At 44.7% G+C, this 17,887-nt stretch overlaps 1 protein-coding gene across 1 annotated transcript; it reads right to left on the reverse strand.

The window, feature by feature from the left end:
• Nucleotides 1–442: 442 nt before the first annotated feature.
• On the reverse strand, nt 443–17,623 carry psen2 (presenilin 2). Its single transcript, XM_056253601.1, has 11 exons — nt 17,532–17,623; nt 16,288–16,452; nt 8,690–8,904; nt 7,709–7,850; nt 7,510–7,577; nt 4,202–4,422; nt 3,529–3,627; nt 3,338–3,382; nt 3,085–3,204; nt 2,783–2,898; nt 443–629 (listed from the first exon to the last, which is right to left on the reverse strand). Exons 2-11 carry the CDS (start codon nt 16,417–16,419, stop codon nt 474–476), a joined length of 1,314 nt encoding a protein of 437 aa, XP_056109576.1. The 5' UTR covers nt 16,420–16,452; nt 17,532–17,623; the 3' UTR covers nt 443–473.
• Between the last annotated feature and the right edge of the window lie 264 nt (nt 17,624–17,887).

Genomic DNA, 17,887 nt, shown 5'->3' on the forward strand with positions numbered 1-17,887 from the left:
AAAGTATGCAGGAAAAACTCTATTTGTGTCATTAGTTTATTATGCTGTAACCGAACAGCTGCACGTGTGCCACATACACAGGCTTCTGTCTTAGGGGTGAATCTAGCTGCAATTGGTTCTTCTCTTTATAATATACGATGAAAAAGACACCCGTCTGGATGCTGGTCACACTCCTAAGTCATTTATCTTGTCAGTAAGTACAAAAAAATTAGTAAAACTACAGTAAATGCCAAAGAGCTAATGTGTAGCTGCTCAATAAAAAACTAAATGCCAATGCAAAGATGCATGACAACTCAAAACTGATATCGGTTGGCTTGTTTTGAAGCATTTCACACGTTCACTCACTCACCGAGAGCGTCTCGGAAATATCAGAAACCGGCTCAGGATTATAAGAACTAAAAACAGGTGAATCCCGTTGAAACATAACGACTGAAGGGCGCTTATAAAGTCCTTCACGTATCAGTGGGTTTCTGTCAGATGTAGTACTGGTGGGCGGCCAGGCTGTCCATGAAGGGGCGGACCAGATTGTCCGTGGAGAAGTAGAAGACCAGGCCGAAGGTGATGGAGATGGGAAGAGCCGGGAGAGCCTTCTTGAAAATGGCCAGCAGGAGGAGCGTCAGGCACAGTCCCTACAAAACAACCACAGCAACTTTCTCAAGTTATCTGATGCTCCAGATTCACCCAAATTAAACTCTTAGGCTCTGTCCCAAACCTAGTGAGCCGTCTAAATCACTAGATCTAGTGCCCTACTAAGGCATCATGCCCTGGTATGGACATTCAACACAGGCAGCGACTCCAAATGTTTGATGGGAACATGTTGTATAGATAACAATATGCACTCAATACATAGCACACACACACAAAGAATGTGTATGACAGTCAATATTTAATTAGATTACACTTTTTTATCAATACTTTAAGTACTGATTAAATTATAAATATTAAAAAGAAATTATAATATAATTGGTGCTGTGAAATCGATTAATCGTGATTAAATCGCATCTAACATAAAAGTTGGTAAATATATAATATATGCGTGTGTGTGTGTATATATATATTAGTGCTGTCAATTGATTAAATAAATTAACTAATTAATCACACATTTTTCTGTAATTAATCATGATTAATCGCACCTAACATTAAAGTTTTGAATATATTCTTTGACATTGAATCTCCACAATAATGTAGAAACAACATAAAGACAGTATATTTAAAATATTTGTTTAACCCCTTAACTGTCACCCCCCTTTTTGAGCGTTGACGTGAAAATGCACTACCCAAACTTAAACGGTTCTAATTCATGAACCCTTTGGAATAAAGACTTACGGTTGGTCTCTTTTAAAAGAAAACACTTGGCAGATTATTGCTGAAGTGGAATAAATTAATATAATGAAATTATATAAAAGTTATTGAAGTTTAAGTTTATTGTTATGAAAATAGAATAATTTTTTTTTTTTTTTTTTATTAAAAATATATATAAATTAATATAGGCCTAAAAATGACAAAGTCAAAGCCATATATCTAACCAAGTCGTGTTCCAAATTTGAAGTTGATATCACAAACATTGAAGTTCCCATGAGATTTTGTTTAGGCGTAATACCAAAAATAGCCACCGGGTGACATTGAATTCCATTGAATTTAATTGTGTGCATTCTGCCATAACATATTAATAAATTTCTGTCCAAATGTCACTTCTGTCACAAAATATGGAACCTTGAGACTCAGACCTTTCTGACAATGTGTTTTGTCATGATTAGAAAAGATTTTGATCATAAATGATGAAACATGATGATGCCAAAAAGGGGCGGAGCCTGATAAAATAATTTAGAGTACCGTTTCTATGGTAACGCAACAATATCAATTTCAACAGTTTTCACAGGATGAATTCTGAGTTCGCAAGCTTTCAAATGATACCTAATTTATGATAACTACTACAATATGTGATGTAATAAAAAAAGGTGATAAAAAATATTATAGTATATTTTAGAGGATAATATATATATAATATACTTTTTAGAGGATAATATTATTTTATATTTTTTTATTGACAAATACAAGATTATATATGTTTTATTGTGAACTTTTACCATGCAAATCAAAGTTTGAATGATTAAAAGTGTGGTTGTTGACTTTTTGTTACAAAGGTGAAAACACCGATTTTTTTGATGCGCACTCTTGAAAAATATTGAAGTAAACTTAAATATCCCGCTAGCGGGATATTTTTACTAAGCACTATGAATGAAGGCCTGTATCACTGATACTGATGTCTCTAATAAATTGATTTTTCCCCCTCAATTTAATACCATACTACACTAAAGTTCAAAAGATGTTTTTCTTTGAGAGAAATAAAAACTTTTATTCAGCCAGGATGCTTTAAATTGGTCACAAGTGACAGTAAAGACATTTATAATTTCTATTTCAACTAATATCTGTTCTTTTTAACTTTCTATCCATTAAACAATCTAGAATTATTTTTACTATGGTTTCCACAAAAATATTAAGCATCAAATCATCATATTAGCATGATTTCTGAAGGATCATGTGACACTGAAGACTGGAGTAATGATGTTGAAAATTCATCTTTGATCGCGGGAAGAAATTACATTTTGAAAATATATTCAAATTGAAAACACTTACTTTAAATAGCAATATTCCACAATATTACTGTTTTTACTATATTTTTTACCAAACCAATGCAGACTTGAGACTTTAAAAACATTTTAAAAATCGTATCGATCCCAAACGTTAGAACAGTAGTGAACGTTAGTTGTGAAATACTCACGATGAGAATGGCCACGAAACAGGCCAGTGTGGTGTTCCAGTCTCCTCCGGTGGCCGCCGCCTTTCCCACCAGGACACTGTAGAAGATGAAGTCTCCGAGACCCAGCTTTATCCCTCCTGTGTCAAAGTCAACCAACAGGCGTTAGAAAGAATAATTGCTAAACCTGTTTGTAAAGCATTTTTTAACTAGTTCACCTCACTAGTGTGTGAGTCATTAGTAATTCAGTACATATGAGCCCTATTTACATGTTTTGTAACCAAGAATATGATCTGTATGACACTGTTGACGTAGAAAGCACTTACGGTCTTCCTCGAGGTCCTCTTCTGCCGAATACCTCCGGCTCCCTCCCTGAACCACATCGTCCTCTGACTCCACCCCTTCCTGCGCCCTGGCTCCGCCCTCGCCACGCTGCCTTTCATCAGCTGGGAAGACAACCACCACTTATTCACCATTATCTCTAGGTTACAAGGTATTATATCTACTTTCTACACAAAGTCTTTTAAAACGTACTAAAATACTAGTAAAGTGCTTGTAAAGAACTAAAATGCTGCTCACCTGGATTACCAGCATCAGCCATTCCAACCATCCAAACCATGGCAGCTGAGGGAGAGAAACTTTTATTAGTGCATGACCCATCTTGACCGGACTTAAATTGAGCACACATGTGGGAATAGAAACTGGCTTAAATTTCAGACTGTCCCATCTGCTCTGAGTCTCAAAGCTGGGATCATTTCTATAGGACATACATGAATAGATGAGCGCAGGGAAAATTGGCTCGTTTCTTTCTTGAGCGGTCTCAACCAGCATCCTCAGCGGGCCTTTCGGACACAGCACCGCTATCAGATCTGGAAAAGCAAACACACGCTATTACTGATACTGTCATGTGCGCCAATCACACAGATATGAGCATTTTCAGTGATTAAAAGTCAAGTTTGCGATTTTGTGTCACTATTGTGGCGTTTTGTTTATTACAGAAATTATGCTCTGTACCTTTAAGAACTAAAATTTTAACATTAAAAAAATTAAAGGAATAGTCCACCCAAAAACGAAAATTCTGTCATAATTTATGCACCCTCGTGTCATTCCAAACCTGTATGCATTTCTTTCTCCTGCAGACCGTAAAAATATATATTTTGTTTGAATAATGTTGATTGTCGCATGGTTTAAGTTCCCATTGACTTCCATTGGATGGACAAGATACAATGGAAGTCAATGGGAACCAAAATTATCCCAATTCTTCAAAATATTCTTTCATGTTCCACAGACGAAAAAAGTAATACTGGTTAGGAACGAAATGACATGGGTGAACTATCCCTTTAAAGAAATAATATTATATCACAGTATGAGACGGAGAAGTTGAAGAACAAATGTAGAAGCAAATGGTTCGAGGGCTGTCAATCAATCTTCAGGCAAACGTACCATATATGGAGATGGCTCCCAGAATGACCCATGCCGACCATTCGGGCAGGTATTTGATGAAGATGAGAGCCATGAGGGCGCTGATGACGATGAGGTACGCCTGCTGGAGCCGTAACGGCCCTTTCCAGTGGATGCAGATCATTCCCACAACGCCAAAGTTCCAGATGATCATCACTAACGTTGGGTAGTCCATGGCGACATTATATGTTTTGAACACCTCTCTGAAAAGCAAAGGGATTGGCGAAAGTATTACACATTTAAATCAATTCGAACCAAACTATTGATTTTCTACTTCTTCCTTATTTTTCTGCCCTAAAAGTGATTGGGCGTCTCAGAGACTGTAAGTCGTAAAAGACCCCAAAATTGGCAGGATGGTCCGAATCGTGCACCGCTACTCAGGAGCACAGACACATGCCCATCCGACACTAGGTGGCGCTATAATAAGGCAATTTGCATTTTGGATCAGAACTAGCTAGAAACAAAAATCCCCCCAGGATCATTGAGTCAAGCCCTACAAAATATCCGCCATTTTGAATTTTTTGAAAAACCTACTTTTTTTAACTTCTCCTAATAGTTAGGGGCCTTAAAGGGCATATTGCAGGTTAGAGGACCCAACGAGTCAATGTATAGAAAAAGAATGTAGGAACTAGATTTTCTTTAAAATATACTTATAAATACGCTACAGAAGCTTCTGGAGTCGTTTTTGTGAGAAAATTTTACTTCCGCGTCTGAAAATGGGCGTGGCAGGCGTGACATAACGGGCGGGAGAGCGGTTGATTCAAACAACAGGAAAACAATGGATCGCAATGACATTTCGGACGCTGAGGAAGTACTTACTCGTATGACGGACGACAGCCATACAATTATGAGCCTGCTATGCTGCCAAGAGAGCAGGACAGGCCAGGACTAACGGTCAGACAGAACGGTCAGAGACACCATGAGTTGTGGTGTGAGAACCAGTGGAGAACAGGACAGGTGTCTTGGTGAGAGACGTGCTTATAGATATACACGTTCGCTAACGATATACACTGTGCTCACAATATTGTACAGATTATTACCATCGTATATCAGGCCAGCAGACATTCGTATTTTTAGGGTAGATTTATACTATTAAATGTATAAAAACTATACTTGAGTATATTTCTATTGTACTAAAAACATACCCAAGTACATTTTTAATACATATTTTTCACCTGGGTTATAACATAAATAGAAAATTAAAGATTTGAATATTTAAACAACCTGAGTAATTTTGTTTTTCAATTACAAGTTGCCTTAGGGCATGACTACCTATATCACACTATTTCATGCCATTGGTACAGTATACGACGATCAATATTTTTGCTTCGGCATCCCATTTTGAACTCCATCATATCTCCGGGATGATAATCCTCCGATCTGAAGTGAACGCTACACACACGACCGCGTTTCTCGAAGCCGATGCGGAAGAGAAATCCCGTCTCTTCACCTGCACAAACCGCACCAGGCACGAAAGATATACAACAACACCGTCCCTTTTCTTGTTATGGAAACCTGTGGACTCGATGTCCTGACAGGCCGGAGTTTTTGCAACCTCCACAAACAATAATTTACCATGACGATGATAAATTAAAATACAAAAACTACCGAAAACACACTGACACACGGCCGCTCTCACTGAATACCAGTCTACTCTGCACTGAGCCGAGGCTGAGGCTCCCTAGCGTGACGTAAAATGACGCGATTTTGAAAAAAATGCCGTTTTTACGAGCAGTCCAAGAAACACTCACTTTATCTACTAAATTAGTGCCCTTATGTCGTTTTAAAACATTTTAAATCCTGCATTAACTTTTCATATGGTATTTTCATACAAGGTTATATATTAATTTAGATTTTTTTTTTTACCTGCAATATGCTCTTTAAGCACATTTTCGCGCAAATTCATCTAAAAGCGCCAAATTTGGCACAGATGTAGCTCAGGTTATACCGAAATGATTTAGCTAGGGTGACCCTCGGGGCCAAGATGGCCGCCAAATCCAATATGGCCGCTGCCCGAAAAGGGTTCCGGCTATAACTTTTGAACCACATGAGTTACAAATACAAACTTGATATGTTTTTCAGCTTAATTGATCATGGGAAACACAAAGGAATGTTTAAAGTTATGACCCAGTATATATGGACCCCTTGATCCTCCAATTCCAATATGGCCACTGTCCAAAAAAGCAGTTTGGACTTTAGTATGGGGCCTTACACCCCATTGTTAGTGCAAATTCATCTAAAAGCACCAAATTTGGCAAAGATGTAGCTGAGGGCATACTGAAATGATTTAGCCAGGGCGCCAAAGCCAATGGTCCCTGAGACCAAGATGGCCACCAAATCCAATATTCAAAAGTTATAGCCGGAACCCTTTTCGGGCAGCGGCCATATTGGATTTGGCGGCCATCTTGGCCCCGAGGGTCGCTGGCTCCGGCGCCCTAGCTAAATCAGTTCAGTATGACCTGACCTACATCTGTGCCAAATTTGGCGCTTTTAGATGAATTTGCGCGAAATGACCTAACCCTAAGGCCCCCAACTATAAGCTGTTTGTCCGTTCTGCTCCAAAATAGGCATACAGCAGCTAGGGACAGTGCTAGTAAAAAGTTTATTAAAGTTAGCAAAGTTTTCAAAATAATTTTGATTCATCTCTAAGCAGAGTTAAAAGGTAATTAATTAGTCAGGCAACCTACATTTTTACAAGTTGACCTATAGCGGCTGAACACAATGTCCAAACGTAACGAAACTTGACACACAAAGACAACAGGACTTTCTGAGGATGCAAAAAAATCCGCCAATAGGGGGCGCTACAACTAAAAAAAAAACATTATAAAGCCGCAACCGTATGATCAATGTCGCTGAAAATTGGTATGCATCTTCTTTGGTGGGCGTCCTAACATATCTTCTAATATCAGTGCATTCACAGCATGTCGTAATTACCGTAACGATTCTGAACTGTAAAAAGCCTTCACGTGCTTGTTATTACAACGTGTAAACTCATAATTATCTGAGACCTACGACTTGTACCATAGCTTTATTTACGGTAATTAAAACATGGCGTGAATGACTCGGATACTTAAAAAATCATGGCCAGCAGCCAATCAAATTTCAGCGGGTAATGCTTTATTAATCGAAAAAGCAGCAAAAAAACGTGACCATGATTAATCTAAAATCCCTATCGAAAGGCTAAAAATATAGATATAATTTTGTTCAGCTATATTGCCAAACACCGACACATCCTGCTGTATGAGATAGGTTACATACAGTAGCAATATGATAAGAAAGCAGAATCTCACCCCAGATACATGAAGCTGAACCAGAAGAGCAACATCAGTGAAGACAGAATCAGCCAGCCTTGAATAAACTGCACACACAGAGAAAATAAACACCTCTCTGAAGATACAACAGTTTTTAGTGCTACAGTCTCATGAAGTCACAAGCAAAAGCACAGAACTTCATAGTGTTATAGAGTTTCAGTAATAAAGAGGATCTCACTTTATAGCAGCGATACTTGTAGAGCACCACCAGTATTATCGTCATGAAGACAATGACACTGATCATGACGATGGTGTTGAGGAACGAGTTCAGGAGCCTCTGACCTACAGAGTTCGGATCCTCTTCGAACGGAGTGTAGATGCTGCAAAACACGACTTTCCTTCATAAAATTCTGCTTCATTTTAAAGGATTCATTCAAAAATGAAAAATCTGTCCTTTATTCATCCTTAAATCTGTCACTTTTTTTGTGACGCATCGCATCCTGCTGTAAGACATCCGTTACATGATAACAATATGAGAAGAACATCAATATTATATACCGTATTATAATATATATTTAATAAAAAAAGAAAGCATTAATAAAAGACAAAATAATTTTTTAAAAATTCACTTTTTTAAATTACTTTTCATTTTATAATGAACAAAATATCAGTAAAATATCGGTATACGCCAATAATAGCATTTCTTTCAAATTACTTTTATACGTATCTGCCTAAATCATAACCCTAACCCTAATATTGGATGCAGATATTTTTTCAGTGGCTAAGATCACTAAGGTCACTAAATCGTTAAGTTTTGCACGGTTTTTAATGCTCACCAATAGTTATTTTAATATTTTTAATTATTAGATATTATAATATAATTGAAATATTTCAAAAAAAAAGGGGGAAAAAAGGAAAATATTAAAAAAGAGGGAATATTCATGTTGAAATCTATTTTTGAATACATTTTTATATATATATATATATATTTAAAACACTTTCAAAAATTGTAAAAAGAGGAAATATTACTTTGTGTTTAATTTTTTCTCTATTTTAAATATTTTAAAAAGAATTACTTAAACAAAAAAAGTTTTATAAATAAAAAAAAAGAGAAAAAAATCCAGTTCCATGGAAAAATAGCAGCATACAGGTCTAGAACATGAGGGTGAATATACAGTATTTTCATTTTTGCTGAACTTTAAAGTAACAAAACCCGTACAGCCGCTGTCCGCTCTTCTCCGTGTAGAAACTGACGGACTTGATTGTTGCCACGACGACCACCATGCAGAGCGTGACGGGGATGAAGAGCATGATGACATGCTTAGCGCCATATTTAAGGGTCAGCTCCTCTTCCTCTCCATCAGGAGTGGCCACTCTCTCTCTCTCCACTGGCACTGGCACGGGCTCGTCCAAGCCTGAGCTGACCGGCCGCCGCTGCGGAAACATTAAGAGAAAAATGGGATTTGTTGATGCAGATATATACACATTTGGTACACTATAACAAAGTCCACTAAATTGCACTCGCCATGAGCATAATCATGCAAATATCTAGTTCAGTCATGAAACTCAAGAGGGCGCAGTCCTTTACATGCAACCTGCAAGTAGGGCTAGGCGATATGGCAAAAATATCATATCACGATTTTTTTGCATGTTGGTTTTACTATTTTGCAAGTGACTGAGTTTTAGAGTCAAACCTCTTTCAAAAACAAAGCCTTATAAGGTAACAAAATATTAAATAATAAGAATTAAATTAGAAGATAAGAACAAAGATACACATTACATATACACAAATATACAAATGAAATAAACAGTGCTTTATTTTTTCAGCTACAGTAGGTATATTTAACAGAAGCATTCAAGAAAGAAAAAAAAAAAATGAACAAATATATAAAAATAAAACACTTCATAGACTTTACTGTATAAATTATACATTGATACTTATTAAAGCTACTATTAAAGTTCTCAGAGCAGTGAGGGATTTTCTTTTTTTTTCTTTTTTTTTCTTAACATTAAAGGGATAGTTCCCCCAAAAATGTACGTCGCATTGTACAGTTTGTTGGGAGGGAGGAGCCAGAACAGGGACACCGGCACAGACACGGACACACCGGCACAGACACCAGCATGGACAAGGACACCGGCACGGAAACCGGCATGGCACTGGCAAAGACAGGGACACACCGACACGGACACCAGCATGGACACGGAAACGCAAGGCAACGGCATGGAGATGGACACATCGGCACAGGCACACCGGCACGGACACCAGCACGGACACACCGGTGCAGACACGGACACCGATACTGGCATGGACACCAGCACGGATACCGGCACGGACACTGGCACCGGCACCTAGACGGACACACCGGTAGGGGCACCGGCACGGACACATTGCTACACACATGGCACGGAAACTGGCACGGACACCGACACGAGCAACTACACGGACACACCGGAACGGACACTAGCACCGGCACGGACACACAGGCAACTACACGGACACACAGGTACGGACACTGGCACCGGCACGGACACACCGGCACCTACACGGACACACCGGTACGGACACCGGCACGGACACACTGGCACATACACGGACACACCGGTACAGACACCGGCACCAGCACAGACACCAGCATTGACACGGACACCGGCAAGGCACCTTCATGGACACGGACACACCGGCACGGGCACACCGGCACAGACACAGGCAAGGCACCGACATGGAACACGGACACACCGGCACGGACACCAGCAAGGCACCGACATGGACACAGACACACTGGCACATACACAGGCACGGACACCGCATGGCACACCGGCACGGAGACACGTACAACGGTACTGGCACAGGCAACGGCACGAACACATCGGCACGGACACTGGCACGGACACACCGGCACGGGCACACCAGACAACGGTACTGGCACAGACACCGGCAACGGCACGGACACACCGGCAGGGGCACGGATACACCGGCAAGGCACCGACATGGACACAGACACACTGGCACGGACACAGGCACGGACACCGGCACGGGCACACCGGCACGGAGATACGGACACCGGTACTGGCACAGACACCGGCAACGGCACGAACACATCGGCACAGACACTGGCACGGACACACCGGCACGGGCACACCGGACAACAGTGATGGCACAGACACCGGCACGGACACACGGGCACGGACACACCGGCATGGACACCGGCATGCACACACGGCAAGGACACCGGCACAACGGCACGGACACCGGCACAACAGCACGGACACACCGGCACAGACACTGACACACAGGCACAGACACGGACACACCGGCACAGACACACAGGCACGGACACGGACACACCGGCACAGACACACAGACACGGACACGGACACCGGCACAACAGCACGGACACACCGGCACAGACACGGACACACCGGCACAGACACACAGGCACGGACACGGACACACCGGCACAGACACACAGGCACGGACACACCGGCACAGACACACAGGCACGGACACACCGGCACAACAGCACGGACACTGACACTCAGGCACAGATACGGACACACCGGCACAGACACACAGGCACGGACACGGACACACCGGCACAGACACACAGGCACGGACACGGACACACCGGCACAGACACACAGGCACGGACACGGACACACCGGCACAGACACACAGACACGGACACGGACACCGGCACAACAGCACGGACACACCGGCACAGACCGGCACGGACACCAGCAAGGCACCGACATGGACACAGACACACTGGCACATACACAGGCACGGACACCGCATGGCACACCGGCACGGAGACACGTACAACGGTACTGGCACAGGCAACGGCACGAACACATCGGCACGGACACTGGCACGGACACACCGGCACGGGCACACCAGACAACGGTACTGGCACAGACACCGGCAACGGCACGGACACACCGGCAGGGGCACGGATACACCGGCAAGGCACCGACATGGACACAGACACACTGGCACGGACACAGGCACGGACACCGGCACGGGCACACCGGCACGGAGATACGGACACCGGTACTGGCACAGACACCGGCAACGGCACGAACACATCGGCACAGACACTGGCACGGACACACCGGCACGGGCACACCGGACAACAGTGATGGCACAGACACCGGCACGGACACACGGGCACGGACACACCGGCATGGACACCGGCATGCACACACGGCAAGGACACCGGCACAACGGCACGGACACCGGCACAACAGCACGGACACACCGGCACAGACACTGACACACAGGCACAGACACGGACACACCGGCACAGACACACAGGCACGGACACGGACACACCGGCACAGACACACAGACACGGACACGGACACCGGCACAACAGCACGGACACACCGGCACAGACACGGACACACCGGCACAGACACACAGGCACGGACACGGACACACCGGCACAGACACACAGGCACGGACACGGACACACCGGCACAGACACACAGGCACGGACACACCGGCACAACAGCACGGACACTGACACTCAGGCACAGATACGGACACACCGGCACAGACACACAGGCACGGACACGGACACACCGGCACAGACACACAGGCACGGACACGGACACACCGGCACAGACACACAGGCACGGACACGGACACACCGGCACAGACACGGACACGGACACCGGCACAACAGCACGGACACACCGGCACAGACACGGACACACCGGCACAGACACACAGGCACGGACACGGACACACCGGCACAGACACACAGGCACGGACACGGACACACCGGCACAGACACACAGGCACGGACACGGACACACCGGCACAGAGACACAGGCACGGACACACCGGCACAACAGCACGGACACTGACACTCAGGCACGGACACGGACACACCGGCACAGACACACAGGCACAGACACGGACACACCGGCACAGACACACAGGCACGGACACACCGGCACAGACACACAGGCACGGACACACCGGCACAACAGCACGGACACTGACACTCAGGCACAGATATGGACACACCAGCACAGACACACCGGCACGGACACCGCACGGGCACACCGGCACGGACACCGCACGGGCACACCGGCACGGAGACACGTACAACGGTACTGGCACAGACACCGGCAACAGCACGAACACACCGGCATGGGCACACCAGACAACGGTACTGGCACAGACACCGGCAACGGCACGGACACACCGGCACGGGCACAGATACACCGGCAAGGCACGGACACACCGACACAGACACACAGGCACGGACACAGACACACCGGCACAGCACGAACACACCGGCACGGGCACACCAGACAACAGTGCTGGCACAGACACCGGCAACGGCACGGACACACCGACACAGACACACAGGCACGGACACAGACACACCGGCACAGCACGAACACACCGGCACGGGCACACCAGACAACAGTGCTGGCACAGACACCGGCAACGGCACGGACACACGGACACGGACACACCGGCATGGACACCGGCACGCACACACGGCAAGGACTCCGGCACAACGGCACGGACACCGGCACAACGGCACGGACACACTGGCACAGACACTGACACACAGGCACAGACACACAGGCACGGACACACCGGCACAGACACTGACACACAGGCACAGACACGGACACACAGGCACAGACACAGACACACAGACACTGACACACAGGCACAGACACGGACACACAGGCACAGACACGGACACACAGGCACAGACACACCGGCACAGACACACAGACACTGACACACAGGCACAGACACGGACACACAGGCACAGACACGGACACACCGGCACAGACACACAGACACTGACACACAGACACTGACACACAGGCACAGACACGGACACACAGGCACAGACACGGACACACAGACACTGACACACAGGCACAGACACGGACACACCGGCACAGACACACAGACACTGACACACAGACACGGACACACCGGCACAGACACACAGGCACAGACACGGACACACCGGCACAGACACACAGACACTGACACACAGGCACAGACACGGACACACAGGCACAGACACGGACACACCGGCACAGACACACAGGCACGGACACGGACACACCGGCACAGACACACAGGCACGGACACGGACACACCGGCACAGACACACAGACACTGACACACAGGCACAGACACGGACACACCGGCACAGACACACAGACACGGACACACCGGCACAGACACACAGACACTGACACACAGGCACAGACACGGACACACAGGCACAGACACAGACACACAGACACTGACACACAGGCACAGACACGGACACACAGGCACAGACACGGACACACAGGCACAGACACACCGGCACAGACACACAGACACTGACACACAGGCACAGACACGGACACACAGGCACAGACACGGACACACCGGCACAGACACACAGACACTGACACACAGGCACAGACACGGACACACCGGCACAGACACACAGACACTGACACACAGGCACAGACACGGACACACAGGCACAGACACGGACACACAGACACTGACACACAGGCACAGACACGGACACACCGGCACAGACACACAGACACTGACACACAGACACGGACACACCGGTACAGACACACAGACACTGACACACAGACACGGACACACCGGCACAGACACACAGGCACAGACACGGACACACCGGCACAGACACACAGACACTGACACACAGGCACAGACACGGACACACAGGCACAGACACACAGACACTGACACACAGGCACAGACACGGACACACAGGCACAGACACGGACACACCGGCACAGACACACAGGCACGGACACGGACACACCGGCACAGACACACAGGCACGGACACGGACACACCGGCACAGACACACAGGCACAGACACGGACACACCGGCACAGACACACAGGCACAGACACGGACACACCGGCACAGACGCACAGGCACGGACACGGACACACCGGCACAGACACACAGACACTGACACACAGGCACAGACACGGACACACCGGCACAGACACACAGGCACAGACACGGACACACCGGCACAGACACACAGACACGGACACACAGGCACAGACACACAGGCACAGACACGGACACACCGGCACAGACACACAGACACTGACACACAGGCACAGACACGGACACACAGGCACAGACACGGACACACCGGCACAGACACACAGGCACAGACACGGACACACCGGCACAGACACACAGGCACAGACACGGACACACCGGCACAGACACACAGACACGGACACGGACACACCGGCACAACAGCACGAACACACCGGCACAGACACTGACACACAGGCACAGACACACAGGCACGGACACGGACACACAGGCACGGACACGGACACACCGGCACAGACACTGACACACAGGCACAGACACACAGGCACGGACACGGACACACAGGCACAGACACACAGGCACGGACACGGACACACCGGCACAACAGCACGAACACACCGGCATCAGAGTTCCTCTGAACCCCTCCACCTGCCTAGATCTGCTATGGGATTTAGCATATGTATTTCTATTAGGGATGGTAAGATTCACCGATTCGCATCAGTGCATCGGCATAAAAGCTAACGATGCGATGCATCGATTTAAATAATGTGCATCGGATACAAGTTGGCATGTGTATCGCGATGCATCGTTTCTAACATCTGCATCGGTAAAAAAACGATTTATTCATATATAATTATTAGTAGATGCTCTATACTTTTACTATTTAGAAAGTGACCAATCATTTGTGACCAATATTTTATTATGTAACTGCTGCGTTCACTCCGAACGCAGATAGAGCGTCTGTAGCGAGTGATTTCCATGTTAAGTCATTGTAAAGACGCGTTGACGCGGGTCTGGAGGTCCTGCGGCGCGAGACGCGTTTAGCGCGGTGCGATGGACACGATTTCGCCTCATTTGCGCGTCCAGTTCGACTAGATTGATTTCTCCTTTCTGAACTGTTGCTCAAGCGCGTTCTCTCATCACCACTGCTGCAGCTGCTACATGAATATGACGCATCACATCACTACGGAGTGCGAGGCGTGTCCTGAGAGTCACCTTTAAACCTTAAAGTAGGACATTAAGTTAATCTGGTTTACAGAAGCCTGTGACTGCAAATAATAGTTTTTCATAGATGTATATTTTTGTTAAAACAGCACCTGCTTTTATTTAATCTTTTGGTTTTGTGAAGAAATATGAAAGAATATGCGTTAAAAGTCAGATGGCACTTAAGCTACTTTATGATTTGCTGTATATGTCTGAATAAAATAAATAAAAGTTAACTATCTATACCATATTGAATTGCATAGCATCATATTTTTCTCCATTGCATCGTATTACATTGAATCGCATCGCGTTGAAATGGATCGCACCGCATCGTAAGAGTAGTGAATCGTATTGCATCGCATCCGTAGCTGCTTATATGTATCTTTAATGTATCGTATCGTTGGCTATGCATCGAGATGCGTATCGCATCGGCCTCAGCTATGGAGATGCACATCCCTAATTTCTATTTATGCAGCAGCAGCATATCTTACAGCAGCGCGTCTGTGTATCTATTAGCAGTAGCAAGTCCATACTTGTAGCAGAAGCAGCAGAAGATCTGGTCCCCCAAGACCAAATACATTAACATTGGCATATTCAATAACACGTTAAAAATATTCAGAGAGTTATCATGACTGAAATTAGATACAAATGAAAATCTTTGTCAATTTTGGCACACTTCAAGTTTAGTTCTTTGAGCTAACATATGTCCACTGTAATAAAAAGCCTACACTTACTCGTTTAGTGTCTGTTTCCTCCGGCAGAGACATATCATGATCTTGGTTGTACGAGGGGATCGTTGGGCTTTCGGACTGGACCAGAGCGGACCTCTCGTTGTAAGAGTCCTCTTCACTGTCCGAGGAATTCATGAAGAGAATGTGACCGAAGCCAAATGCCCAGAGCTGAAAGATGCATCACGCCAGATTAATACAACTGACAGCCCTCAATAACCATAAAAACCATAGTAATACCATAGTTTGTTGTTTTCTTGTGGAACTCAGAATTATGGTAATACCATACTGTATTTAAGCATCATGGTATATGAATAAGATATTATACAAGATTCAAGATTTTTTATTTGTCACATAGCATACACAGTTATAAACATGAAAATTATTGTACTTTTCATTATATAACGCACAATATTTCAGTAACAATATCAGTATAGGCCAATAATAGCATTTCTTTAAAATGTTATTATTAGATGTATCTGCCTAAATTAATAGCAAGCGGATACTATCAGGGCTTATTTAAAACATATATATATTTATATATATATATATATATATTACAATATTTTCTGTGGCCAAAATAGACACTAAACTGCTTTGAGATGTGATTTTTAGTGATGCACACATAATAATTTTAATGTAATGGCGATGACCAATAATCCGGGCTGATATTATACATTTATAATTAAAAAAAGACTAAATTTTCCTTTAAAAATCATATATAAAACAAGTCAATTGTAAGTCAGTAACAGATATGGTGCTGATATATCATGTTTCCCTAGTGGCGTTGGCTGCTTTATAGATGAAATATTAAAGATTGGAGCTTCAGTGTGAACAATTTTATACAACAGGCAGAGGAATATAGATTTAGAATATCCATCTGTATCGGCTACATTTCTATATCGTTGCAATTATTATTATTGTTTGTGATATAAAATTCCCATCATGAAAGTATCACAATACTTTTGTAAGTGGATTGTGCCTTTAAAACACCGAAACCATGGATCTTTAAAAATAGGAAGTTTATCTCTGAGACAAATATATGCGTTTCCCCCAGTTTTAATCACTTCTACAGCCCTATTCTTATTCGTTATTATACTGTCATGTTTCAATAATGTTCCGCAGATTAAAGCATTCATCATGATCCATGATTTCCCAACGTCTCCTAATGTGTCTGGAAACCCAGTTCCTCCACGTATCTAAAGAAAAATAACATCTGCCGTATCGTACAGGTGAGAAGAATGAAATACCTTTAATGTGACGGTATTTATTTACATGAAGGATGATCCAGCAATGTTATTTGTAGAAGGATATTCCGTCAAAACATCGCGAATGAGGAAGTGATGCCAATCAGCTGATCCTCGTGACGTCACGTCACCTGACCACATTCGTGTCACCCAAAGCATAGCTCTCTCTATATGGCTCTGGTGTCAACAAGTCAAATTTTATTTTATGAGTGTGGTCGGAATTTTAGTTGTCTCAATATTTGACCCAACTAATTATTCATAGTCAGTCCATGAAATATATTACATGTGTCAATACTAATAAGAACAAGACAAGAACAACCTAGGCTACAAGGTAGGTTACGTCATAAACTTAATCTAAT

Source organism: Rhinichthys klamathensis, unplaced genomic scaffold (assembly GCF_029890125.1).
Source record: "Rhinichthys klamathensis goyatoka isolate OS25496 unplaced genomic scaffold, OSU_Roscu_1.1 h1tg000107l_1, whole genome shotgun sequence".
NCBI lineage: Eukaryota > Metazoa > Chordata > Actinopteri > Cypriniformes > Leuciscidae > Rhinichthys > Rhinichthys klamathensis.